This window comes from Carettochelys insculpta, chromosome 20, assembly GCF_033958435.1.
Source record: "Carettochelys insculpta isolate YL-2023 chromosome 20, ASM3395843v1, whole genome shotgun sequence".
Classification (NCBI taxonomy): domain Eukaryota; kingdom Metazoa; phylum Chordata; order Testudines; family Carettochelyidae; genus Carettochelys; species Carettochelys insculpta.
The window spans coordinates 6,445,951-6,459,449 of NC_134156.1; the positions used below are offsets into that span (position 1 = coordinate 6,445,951).

A 13,499-nucleotide genomic window follows, 5' to 3' on the forward strand; every position below is an offset into this window, starting at 1 on the left:
CATGAGGGGATGGGAATAGCGCCCTACTTCGAAGTTGAACGTCGAAGTAGGGCACGTGTAGCCGATCCACGTCCCGCAACATCGAAATAGCGGGGTCCGCCATGGCGGCCATCAGCTGAGGGGTTGAGAGACGCTCTCTCTCCAGCCCCTGCGGGGCTCTATGGTCACCGTGTGCAGCAGCCCTTAGCCTAGGGCTTCTGGCTGCTGCTGCCGCAGCTGGGGATCCATGCTGCATGCACAGGGTCTGCAACCAGTTGTCAGCTCTGTGGATCTTGTGTTGTTTAGTGCAACTGTGTCTGGGAGGGGCCCTTTAAGGGAGCAGCTTGCTGTTGAGTCCGCCCTGTGACCCTGTCTGCAGCTGTTCCTGGCACCCTTATTTCGATGTGTGCTACTTTGGCATGTAGATGTTCCCTCGCAGCGCCTATTTCGATGTGGTGCTGCCCAATGTCGATGTTGAATGTCGACGTTGCCAGCCCTGGAGGACGTGTAGACGTTATTCATCAAAATAAGCTATTTCGATGTAGCGTGCACGTGTAGACGTAGCCACAGGGAGCTTGTCTCTCTTGTGGCTACCAGTGAGCATCACCAGTGGCTGCCAACCGGGGGCCAGCCCTGTCCGATTTTACCTAAATAATTATCTGCATGAAATGGACACACTGCTCTTATCCCAGCCACACACTCTGAACTAGGAGCAGATGGAAAAGAAAAAGGCAGATAATGAATGCAGCTGAAGCGACAGAAAGGTGGACACCATATGGGGCACCAGGATGGCACAGAGGGGAGAACTGTTTCAGTCTCGGAGTCCAGGGTGAGCAGAGCGAATGTGGTCGTGAATGGAGGAGGAGGAGGGCATGTGAGCGGCAGGAGTGGTGGATGATCAGAACAGGGGTAGAAGAGGAGGACATGCAAGGGGGCTGGGAAACACTGCCCTCATGTCCCTCCCCCAGTCCAGGCCTCACTTCTCCCTGCTGGGAAGGGAAGAGATGGTGAAATCTTAGCTGAAGAGGCATCAAAAATCACCAGCAACAAATATTGTGACAGGCGGCATGAAGGGCTAAGGAAGGAGCAGGATTTCTTAGCTCTGCTTGGGCTGAGAATGCAAATCTGCTCAGCTGTGAGGAGGAATGAGCAAGAAGGTGGAAGCGAGGAGTGAAGACAGAGACCTGAGTGGAGCAGGGAGAGCCTGGAGCAAGACCTGGGCCCTCACCTGTGAACCAAAGTCAGGGCAAAAGTCTGTAAATTCAGCGCATGAACCTGGCGCAGGCACTGCTAGCATTGCTAAAACACACCAAATATGGAAATCCGTCCCAGCAGCTCACACAAGCACAGCCCCATCTAGCCCAAGAGAGGAAGGTTTGATGGAAGTGATAAATAGAGACATTTTGTTTGACACATCAGGAGTAAAGTGCCAAGACAGAAGTGATGGATGGAATGTTTTGTTTGAAACAACAGGAGAAAGGAATAGTGGGAGGTAAAAAACAGGAAACATGGAAGCTGCTACATTAGCTGGTTGGCCAAGATTGTCTGTCTACAAGTCTTGGGCTACCTCACCTTATCTCTTTGCCTGGCCTACGGGGCAGCAGAAAGTCCTGCTGCTGACTGGGCTGGTCAATTGTGACAGGCATAGATATACCTGTAACTACTGAGAAGGTGCTAACACGGTGCTTCATTGACAATAAACCCACCCATGCACCTTTGCCACCAAACTGAGACTGTGGTTTGTCCGGACAGTTCTATCAAGGTCTGCTGAGCCAGCCACTGGCACAGAGCTGGGATAGCACACACAGAGGTCTCAGACATGTGCCACACAGCCAACAGAACCAGATCTAGAACCAAATCCCACTGACATTTACTGGCCAGAGAGTTACCACACGTCCTGTCCTGCTGCTTGGGGCCAGGGTCTCTCCTTCTCTCCATTACAAGAGGGAAGTGGATGGACTATAACACAGGAAAGTTAGGCAATGCATGGATGGAAGTAGCCCATGAAATGAGTCTCTCAATCTAGCTCACACTTGGATGGCCGAGGTGCTGAGTCCCTCACAATAAATCCAACTTGAAAGGTCTGTACTGCTGTAGGGTGAGGCGTAACTTAGTGACCGGGTCACATGGAGCCAGCAGGCTGGGAGTCTCATGGAAACCTCACGTGGGATGTGATCGAGCTAACCCGACCTGCAGGACACTCTCTGAGAAGAAGGAGAGGTGGCTCTATGCTGAATAAGGGGTGACTGATTGCCAGATGTGAATACCAAGCGCTGGCCAGGATGCTTTCAGAGCATAGCTGTGTGGGAAGGCCTAGGAATCATTTGTGGAGCCCCATCTCCAAAATGCGAAATGTAACCCACTGAGGGAGCAAGTGACTTCTCAGGCAAACTGCTGAGGGTCAGGACCAGCATTCCCAGTAAGCTGTACACTTGTGCAGCCGCTCAGGTGAGATTCAAATGCCACCCCACTGATTAGCCAAGTGCCCAAAGATAGATTTTTTGGGGATGTACTGATGGTGCTTGTTCCCACATGCTTCAGTGCGTTTAAAATTATTCTGCACACGGATGGAAAAGATTAAAGGATCAGAGGGGTTGCCGCGTTAGTCTGTATCCACAAAAACAATGAGAAATCTTGGGGCACGTTACTGACTTGCAGATTTATCGGACCATCAGCTTTCATGGGCAAAAAAAACACTTTCTCAGCTGCGTGTTGTCTATAAAGTGCCCCAGGACTACTTGTTGTTTCTAAAGATTAAAGGGAACATCGGTCAGGACTGGTGCAGAGAAGCAGCTATGAGGTAGCCTTCCTGACCCTACCCGCACAAGGCAAACTGGATTCTGAACTCTTCCCAGCTAAGTGTCAGCCAGATTTTCAGAAGAACTCAAAGCCCAGCATGCCCTCAGGGTGCTGAGTTCTGCTGAGCTCTCTTGAAAGCCTGCACACCCTCCCGTGCTATATCAGAACCATCACTGCACTTTAGTGATACAGCCCAATTCCCATTGCAACATACAACCACACCGGCCTGGGTTCACCACTCTCTGCAGCAGCACAACCTCCATCCCTCCCCTTCGCTCCACAAGACACGGTGCTGCACGCTGGCTCATGGGAAGAGAAGGCAGGAGCCCCAGCTCATCCTTGAGCAAGTACAGAGCCCAGTGCAAAGACACTGCCCTTTTGATCCTAGGGCTGGCAGCCAGTTCAGCACCTGGTAAAGGCTGGGCAACTCTGACTTACACAGTCACTGTGGGCTTTGCTGCAGCCGGGAAATGGCTAAGGGTTAGAATCACCCCAGCCACATTTACCCCACTCCTGGAACGGGCCTCCCCAGCGCACCTCAGATTGCCCCTTTGCTGGAGATGGGCGCCAGGGAATGCAGAACCAGCAGCACCAGCTCCAGGCTCCATGGGAAGGAGTTTGTGCAGCTGCTTTGCAGTGGAGGTGCAAAGCGGCAGCAGAGCAATGGTAAATGAAGCCCATCATTGTCAGACGGAGCATCTACACTCCCAGGAAGGTACCGAAGGAATAAATGTAAAGATGGGATTTCTCTGCAGGGGGCTGAGTCGCTGAGAGGAACTTCAGCCCCAAAGGGAATATTAAATCTCTCACTCAAAATAATAATAATAATAATAATAAAAATCCAAACATCATCAGACAAAAAAGTAGAAAATAACGCAATTGCCTGACAGCAGGTAACAGCAGACTGGGGAGATTTTAACCAGCTATTTTCAGTGCACTGCTTAATATGCTACTCTCACAAGCATAGCTAGAAATATATAATTTTCCATTATATTCCTGTATGTTTGACTTTAATATAATGAAGCCTTCTCCCTTCACTACACCAGAATATTGGCTCTATTATATTGCTTGCGTGGGAACTATTTTTGACAATGTGAAAGGTGAAGCTCAAGAAAATGACCTAAAATGAAAACCTCTTTCCTCCTCTCGCCTCCAAACTCTGTGTAACAGCTGTAATTCATCACTGGGATAATTTCTCCAGCACCATATTTCCTAGTGGGATGTAATTTGTCTCCTTGCTTTTCTATCTCTTTTTGGCTACCTCTTTTTTTGCTACTGAGTTGCTCACCTGAGTTTATGGTATCAGATGCCTCCCCATTTGAGTTTTTATTATACCTAAGGTCAGGAATCCTCGGTAACAATATGCACTGAGGAAAACAAGAAATTGCTGAACAAGGAACACAAGATGCGCACCCATGGTTTGTTTCAGATACTTCTGAATGCTGAGCCGGGGAGAAGGGGATGCTACTGTCCTTCTGAAATCTGAATCTGCACATGACCTGCCTGAAGTGGGGCTTTGCCACAAACTCAGCTGAGGCTTGAGCTAAAATTCAAACACCTGTCCAGGGAACAAAGGTTCATTTTCCAGCCAATCTAAATGATGCCGCCACTTTGGAATGAGGTTCCCATCTGAATCTCAGGAGGAGGTACACAAATAGACACATACACCAAAAGTCCAGCTGGCACAAGGGCTTCTTCCTAGGATTTGGCTACCACACGAACAACTCAGTAGGAGCCCATCTACAATGATACTGCATATGTTCTTCCCGTAATATGCTTGCATCATGCATTGCCTCATTCACTTGCATTGGATAACGTGTCAACAGCAGCTATGTTTTAATTTGATTGTCACAGAGAGGTGCAGGCAGCAAGAACAAACTTTACTGGTAATGTGCTTGGTCTCTAAAAAGAACCACATCACATATAACATTTCTTCAAGACTCCAGCAGGTCTGCACAAAAGGAACAGGTCAATCTAAGCTATGCAATCTGAGTTATATTAGTAGCATAACTTAAATCTACATAGCTTAGACCTACTTATTGTGGGGTCTACATTGCGCTGGGTCAACAGAAAAACTCTGCCACTGACTGCCCTTACTCTTCTCTGTTCTGGTGGAGTACCAGAGTCAACAAAGAGAGTGATCAGTGGTTGATTTGTCATGTCTATACAAGATGTGATAAATCGACCACTGCTGGATGGATCACTGCCCCAGCAATACAGCCCATAGGGAAAACACACTCTTGGCTCCTATGCATTCAGTGGAACAGACCTAATAACACTATCAGAAAAAGTGCCATGTGGAGACCTTCAAAACCACTCCTTTTGAGCAACAGCGATACCAGGAAGATGCTGCAGTTGACTGGAGTTATTGCTCTGCTACACTATACATTGCTGGTTCTGATTGGTGCCCAATCAGAAAATGTGGAAAAAAGTAGTTTTGTTTCAAACCAAAATGGATTTTTTTTTCCATTTTTGTTTCTTGTTAACATGAAAAATCCATAAAACGTCATTCAAGCCCCAACAAAATGTTTCACAGTTGCTTCAAAACAACATTTTGAGATAAAACTTCAAGTCACCATTTCTCAATTTTTCACCTTTTGTCTCAAATGTTGCTGAATTTGACCCAAACTTGTGAGTTGTATCAAGTGTTCTGAAAAATTCATCTTGCCCCACTCTAGTTATGGAGGTATGATGCCACTCCAGATTGGAGATGGCTACATTTGTATCTCAAGTCTGAGACAGCTAAACTACCCAAAACCAAGGCATGGAGAAACCATTGGGTTTTTGCAGTGAAGATAAATTGCTGAGAGTGTCCTGAGAAAAGATGATGTGGCCAAGAAAGAGATTTGCAGCTAAAAATGCATTACATGCTTTCCTAATACTGCTATTGTGGTTGCTCTATGATGTTATACAGCCATGAACGAGGGGGAGGTAGACTGAACAATCTTGAATGGAAGAGAGGAGACAACAAGAAAAATATGTTCGTAAAATGTGGTCCCCATTTCAAATGTTTGTGAACCCCTCAAACAGACAGGAGCCCCTAATTCTGAGGGGTTTCACCTTTCCACAGGACTCCCACCAGGTTTGTGACGCTAGAAACAGACCATCCTGGCGTGTACACCAGAATCTTTCATGCTAAGTCCCACAACGCTTCCATAGATGTATCATGGCAACAGAATGCAGTTGTCATCTTGGAAGAACCTGATGCCAGGGACTGAGCCAATCTACTTCAGGGAGACGGCAGAGATGAGGTAGGAGGGACAACCTGTGGTTTCCTGAGTTCATCCAGACACTTTCCAGAGAACCCCTTGAAATTGTGACCCAGCTACCCTAAAATACACACCTTCATTCTCTTCCCTGCTCCTTCTACCCCCAGGATTTTGTTTTCTCTTCTGGCTGCAACAAACATTATTTTAAAGATAAAATATCAGGGGAAATCTTCCAGCAAAAGCCCATAATATGTTCTTTTTTCGCTAGGTCAACTTTTACGCCTAATTGCCTTGACAGAATCTCTAATAAATCAGCCCTTAAAAAAGAGGAATTTGCCATGAGTTACTGTATAGTCTCTCCCTGTTCCCAGAGACTGTATATAACACCTTTAAAAAGGGAGCTCTAATATGGTAAGGGATTAGCCCATGAACACAGCTCCCAGTGGAAAAAAACCAACAAGTTTCCTCCAGAGTCACTGCATGTTTTTAATAAAACAGTGACAGCTGAGCTTTAGTTTTTACCCTTTTAAAGAAAATTCAGTTCAATTCAATACCCATCAAGGGCAATGGAAGTCTTGCAATGAACTCCGGATCAGACCCTCAGTGCTGATTAAAGACTGATAGAACCCTGAGGTTATGTCTACACTGCGAAATTAGGTCGATGTACTAAGGTTGATTTTTAGCCCCGATTTTGCAAAGTCAAAGGTGTATGTCCTCACTGTGCACGTGAGCTCAACTGTGTCCCCAGTGGGGAGGGTACTTCTGACTTGGACAGCAATGCACTGTGGGTAGCTATCCTACAGTTTCTGCTGCCTCCTGGCATTCTGGGTTAGGTTTCCAGTATCTGACGGGACAAAAAACAGTGCAGTGGGTGGTTCTGGATATGTGTCATCAGCCTCCAGTCGTGTCCTCCTCCCGACTGAAAGCAGTGGGAATGGCAAACAATGTTTTCACACCCTTCTTCATTGGTTATCTGTGCAGATGCCATAGCAAGGCAAGCCTGGACCCTGTTCAGCTTCAAGCTGTTATGGCAAATATGGTGAACACCTCACACATTATCCTGTGGGATGTGCAGAGCCTAACCAGGGGCCACTGGAACAAGGAAGAATGTGAGGAGGACACAGACACAGAGGTGGATGAAACACTGGAGTGGAGCCATTGGAAGATGCTGGTAGCAGTTGATCCTGTTCACACAGAGGAATCCTATCTCTGGTCCCATGAAACAAGCACAGCCTGGTGGAAACACATTGCTGTGCAGCTATGGGACAATCATCGGTGGCTGCAAAACTTCCGCATGTGTAAGGCCACTTTCATGGAACTTTGTAAATTGCTTTCCCCTGCCCTGTAGTGCAGCAATGCCAGAATTAGACTGGTCTGGACCCTGAGAAGGGAGAGTGTGTGCATGGGTGTCAGGAAAGAATTCCAATGCACCCAGCAAAATCATTTATGAGAAACCTTTGTGCACCCAAAATTTCTCCTGGAGTCACCTGCTGCGCCCACTCTCGGTCACACCAGTGTCAAGCCAGAGTCACTCTGCTGACTTCATTAATGTTACTTCCAACTGACAGTGGTCTCAATGTGAGGAGAACTGGGCTCAGCTTTGACATGAAGTCAAAGAACGTATCCACCTGTCTGAAGAGATTGTATTGTGTGAGCAGCACCAGGCTCTTGTCTTTTCTCTTTGTTCCCCTTGCAGAGATTGTATTGCGTGAACAGCACCAGGCTCTTGTCTTTCCTCTTTGTTCTCCTTGCAGAGCTGCGAGTAATTTAAATACTCATTAAAAATGAGAGACTTTGAACTCTCTGCAAACAGTTTTGCCAATGTACCCAAGTCCTGACCTGCAGCAGAGCCTTAGAGCCAATAGCTGCATCCCTCCCCTGCAGCACCATCTGCCAGTCAAGCCTTGGTTCCCACACAGCTCTACCACTCTGTGTGAATCCTTCACCATGGCACCACGGGCCTATGTCATCTTGAGTTTTCCTCAAGCAGAAATCGCCTATGAGGTCAGAGTGGGCAGTGACTCTGTAACACACACTAGGACGAAAGACTCATGAGCTCAGTGCCAGTTGTCACTTCACTGGGGATTGGCATCCACGGGCCTGATTCTGTGTTGTCCTGCACCATGAATCATCACTTACTCCACCGTGAACTGTGTGCAGATAGGTGCTTAAACAGGACGGCAGCATTTTCCAGTCATTAGAATAAACAGCTGCACACAGTACTGGGCATCTGGGACATCCATGTTTCAAAAGATGAAACACTAGCAGACTTACCGCCTCTGGCACTTGAGTGAATGGGTCCAGAAAGGAGAGAAATGGCCATTGTCCCATTTCACTTTTGGAGAGAAGTTGAGCCCCTGGCATTACTGGATCAAAATCTGATTACTTTTTGCTAATACACTGATAGCTTTTTGCTGATTTTACATGGTGAATGGAAAGATGTGACCTCTGTTAATAAATCATGTAACATGCAGAGAATGTGACACATGTGCCCTTCAAACACCAGCTCAGCAGCTGAGCCCCATCTCCTGGGGAACATCGCACAGTGCAGATGGCACAAAGTCAGTCAACGCCACTCACTTCAGGTTTTATCGACAGCTGAGCAGGAAGCCCAGCGGTGGGGACATCATTTAACTTTAATTGAGATGCACCGAAGGGCAAATAATTGTATGTGATGGTCTTTCTTAGCAATCTTCTGGGGGAGGAAAGCTGAGCTGAGCTCACAACAAATTATGGCTTGTGAGTGCCTGGAATAGTCACCAAAGACCCCACACCTAACAAGCTGTGGTCATACAGGGAGAGCGCAGATAGTGGCTCCAATAGTCACCCAGTCAGCCAGTTGTCAGTTCTGGTGCTTCTCACAGAAATGCCACTTGGGAGTGCTATCTTCCAAGGCAGAGCACTGAATTTCTGGCAGCGCCTGGGCCGTGGAAAGCAGATGGTCTATCAGGCTCCCCAGGGCACTGCCACATCAGTCTGTTTGATGCTCTATTATCTTCTAGTGCCACATCAAAGGAATTGTTTCTATTCCTGAGAGAAGCCAGACCCAGAACCTTCCCCATTTCCTAGAGACAAGCCCCCATGGCATTTCCTATGGGCTACCTTAAATGGCATATGACCATCTCTCTTTCTCTCCATACCCATCTCATTTTTGCTACCCCTTGTTCAGTCTTTCCCTGGACTGCAGAACCGCCACACTGCTGAGCAGCAGCAAAATCACGAAGGCCCAGTCTTGTTTTATGGCCTTTCTTTTTAGAGCTTGATTCCCATTGGCTCTCCTGGCTTGGAAAGGCATAGACTAGGATTCCCATTGGCTCTCCTGCACGGCGGGAGGGGCACAGGACTGTTCCCAATGTTCCGAGAGCGAGGGGAGGCTAAACCAGCTTTCCCACCGTCTCTGCTGCTCTCCCGAGGAGATGTGCACAAGAATGGGAGGCTGTGTGGAATCTGCTACCAATGGCCCATCTCACTCGGCCCCAGACCCTAACCAATCAGCCAAGGGAACGCCGTAAAGGAAGCCTTCAGCAGCTGCTCCTGGGAAAGACTACCCAGGCAGGTCGGAACAGTTCCCGTCCTGGTGGGGTACTTCTAGGTCAGAACCCTCTGCTGGTGTGCACAGGCTGCTGGGGCGGAAGATGCCAGGAGGGTACCAGAGTGAGGACACAGAAATGTAGTTCTATGAAAGGAAAGTGAGAACCAGGCTCTCAGCTGGTGTCAGTTACGGTAGCGTCATTGGCTTCAATGGACCTCTGCTACTTGACACCAGCTGAGGCTCTGGCCCTGGGTGTTGCTCACTGTAGGGGGATGGGTTGTTTATCCCACACCAGCCCTGCAGCGGCTAAGTGGGGACAGACGGGGCCAGTTCATGGGTGGATGGTCTGCTTATTGCAGGGGTGCTGATGGCCTCCATAGGTCCCTGGGCAAGGTGGGGGAGGGGCAGCTCCGCGTTTCTGGAAGGGGTGGGGCTGAGAGCAGATGGGGCGGGGCCAAGGCAGGCAGCCCTGTGCGGCTCCCAGAGAGCCGTACCTCTCTCTCCCCACCAGCCCTCAGAGCCACCGGAGTGCACAATGCAGAGCTCCAGGTGGAGATTTAAAGGGCCCAAGGCTCTGGCTGCTGCCACTGCTAACCGCTAGGCCCTGCGGCAAACCCCGCCCGCAGACACACAGTTGACTGAAAATGACGAGCGGCTGATCGAGCCCAGCTAGGGGAGATGCTGACAAAGGTGTCCAGGCAGGAAGCTTACGGCAGAGAGGGGCTCCAGGCTGGACTCGCTGGGTTTAGAGAGGGGAAAAGCAGCAAGCTTGAGAGCCACTGGGCCACTCTGGCAGACCCCCTGGGTGCTGCAGCCCCCGGGCACTCACAGTACCCAGCAGCTGAGCTTGGGGTGGGGAGACTTCATGCGCTGTTCCCATCCCCAGCACAGTCCTTGCCATGAGGACCCCACCAGGCTGCTGTCTGGGAGCCACCTAGGTGTGATGGGGTTCAGGGGTCCCCAGGCGCTGCAGCCCGTCCGCAGGCAGGAGTGACTCTCACTCAGCAGGAGAACAGAGGGTTTATTAGCCGACAGGGCCAGCGTTGTACAGAGGAGCCAGTGCAGCCGGCAGAGACAGTCAGTCCAATCCATGCTGGGGAGAGGAGGCCCCAAGGGGCCCCCGCAGCCAGGGCCTTGCCCCCTCCTTTGTCTCTCTCTCTCCCAGCCCAGACTAACTGCTTCCAACTCCCAATTCCAATTCAAACCCCTCAGGCTCCACCTCCCGCTTTGTCTGCAGCCCAGAGGTGTCACCTGGTTGCCCCACACCCTCTGTGAGCCACACACACATACACACACGTATCCCCCCACTACATCACACTAGGTCAGCACCTTCCGGTCAGAGCCTGCATCTGGCACCCAGCCCCACTCACACCTCAGCACCCTGCTCCAGGTCACCTCCCAAACCCCCTGAACCCTGCCTGCCCCAGCTCACAACTCCCTCCCAGATCCTGCACCCCCCACACCTGCTCCCATGCCAGAATCCTATCCTGCACCCATACCCCCCTCCCAGACCCTGCACCCCAATCCCCTGCCCCAGGTCACAAACCCCTCCTTCACCCATACTCCCTTTCAGACACTTTACCCTACACCCCAATCCTCTACCCCGAGCTCCCTTCTGCATCCCACCGCCATCCCAGACCGTGCATCCCCTCCCTAGAAATGTGCAGCCCTTGTTGACTTGCCAAAATCTTGGAGTGCACCCTCCATCAAAAATTACTGCCCACCCCTGCTTTACGGGGCCTTAGTTTAAAATCTGCTTTAACGCGTCTTTGTACATTGCTGAAAATGAGCAAATCTCGTCTCTATAAAAACTGCCCCCTGCTCCAGGCTGCCACAGGCATCTGGGCGCCAGTGTAAACCCTAGCCACGGCCCTGCCTGCTGCACTGCAGCGCAGAGAGAGCAGAACAAGGCTGCGTGCTCAGCAGCAGGTGGTTGCAACCCCCAAAGAGATTTCTGGCTTTTCCATAACACGTTTTTCTAGTTTTAAGATCTTTCTGAGGCCAGATACTTCGTAGATATGTACTTGGCTTAAGCCACTGTTGCGCCATTGAATTAACTGGCGTGCCGTCAGTGTGCACCTACTGAGGGTGTGGTACTCAATTCGGAAAATGTGAGATTGAGGGGTATTTTTTAATCAGGCAACTCAGCTTCTAGCATGCAATTTTCCCTGGGGGAAGGGACTTGGCTAGGGAGAGAGCCCTGCGAGGATCTGAAACTAGCATCTGCATTTGACAAAATGGTCCACAGATACACCACGGATGGCAAGGGGTCTGCAGGGCTACGAACTACAGAGCCACACCCCTGTTTAATTGCCGTTCCTGCTGACAGACAATGGAAAAGTGTTACCACTTCCTGGCTATGAAGGGAGGCCGATAGGGCTCACAATACTGCCCCTGCTGATGTGGATTAGCCTGACGCATGGCAACTTCACAGAGGAAGCCAGGACTGAAGGGACAAAGAAATTGAACGGCTCTGGGCTGAGGAATATGGACAGGGGCTTGCTACCCTGTGACAAAGCGTGATCTTTGGATGGAAGACTTGGATCCCACCCCTTTCAGTCTGACACAAATGCTACAAATTCACTCTGAAAATAAAAGCCAATCACAGAAGCTTGCAAATTCCCCGACTCCCTCTAGTCTGAGTCAGACGCAGGCCATTTTTTATTAAGATGCTATTTTATGGTGTATGGTCTTTGTAACAACAGGGACACCTCATCCTACCCAAAGCAAACTGTGAGCAAAACGGAGATCAGCACTTTTCTCCCCTCCAGGAAAATTGACTTTAATAATTTGGACAACTTGAGAAGCTCCTGCCGCTGGGGAGGTAAATATTCATGATGGATATGTTTTAAAAGTCTCTGAGAAGTCGGTTCACACAGCAGTTGCTGCATTTTTCAAAGACTTTTTTTTTTTCTGCTGCTGCTGCTCTTTTCTTCAGCCCTTCATATTTAATAGGGGAGACCTGAAGCTTTTCCTATTCAATTGATAAATGCAGATAATAATAATTGATAATTAAGCGAAATGCAGCAAAGGAATGGTAAGCAAAGTGGCCTGTAGCTTTTGCAGCATCGCATGAGGAGACAATAATACTACCAGCTTACGAGAGAGAGGAGTGGCCATTCAAAGTGCTTGCTGTGGAATATCCCAGTACAGGGAAGGAGAACGCATGATGGGAAAACTGCATCCTGGTTACCTGAGTGCTTTAACTCCCTGGAAGGTGGGGATGGGATGATGATGGATTGTTGAACAGGGCACATTACCAGAGAGTTTTTCCAGAGAACTCAGCTTCCCTGTAGGAACCTACAAGCCAGATTTTCAAGTGCTTAGAGCCCAGCAGCTGGGACTGTTCTCAGCAGGGGTTGCTGAAAATCCATCTACTTATTCAGAGGTCTACAGGGGAACTGAGTGCTTGGGAAATCTGGCCCCACAGCTTGGGCTGAGCATTGGTGGATGAAACATGAGAAGCTTGCAGGTTTGCTCCAGGTAAATTAATCCAGAGTTCAGGCTATCTACATGTGCTGAGCCTGATTCTGATCTCAGTCACCCTGACTAGCGTAACTCCACTGAGTGGGGTTTGCAAAAGAGCCTAAGTGATTTAGGAGCAGAAGTCCCATTGACACCCAAGGGAAGCAGCCTCCTGTCCTTACACATTGGGGTTTCTGGCTTGCATCTGGAAACAATGTCAGAGAGGTGACTAGCCACTAATGCTGGGACAGCGACAGCAAGACACCTGAGCTGCTAACTACTGCTTGTAATGGACTTCTGTAAATCCAGCCCTCCTTTCTCTCCACCTCCACAGCAGCTCAGCTCATCTCAGCATTTCAATACATTCTGCCAGGAATTACCTTGGTTCTCATGATGGTTTTGATAGCAGCTTCAAACTCCTCTGAGTTGTTGTAGTCCACCGTCCACACGTGCGGCTTCCCAATGAAGTCCTCAGTATAGGGGTGTTGGGAGGACACCTAAGAAAGGAAACCAAA

General features: G+C 49.3%; 1 protein-coding gene across 2 annotated transcripts in view; it reads right to left on the bottom strand.

Moving 5' to 3' along the window:
• MGAT5B (alpha-1,6-mannosylglycoprotein 6-beta-N-acetylglucosaminyltransferase B) overlaps window positions 1–13,499 on the bottom strand; it is a 245,128-nt gene that overhangs the window by 14,955 nt on the left and 216,674 nt on the right. For both annotated transcript variants that reach the window (XM_075014932.1, XM_075014933.1), the window contains one exon: window positions 13,365–13,481. In XM_075014932.1, coding sequence (XP_074871033.1) covers window positions 13,365–13,481 — 117 coding nt within the window. The remainder of the gene's footprint in view (window positions 1–13,364; window positions 13,482–13,499) is intronic.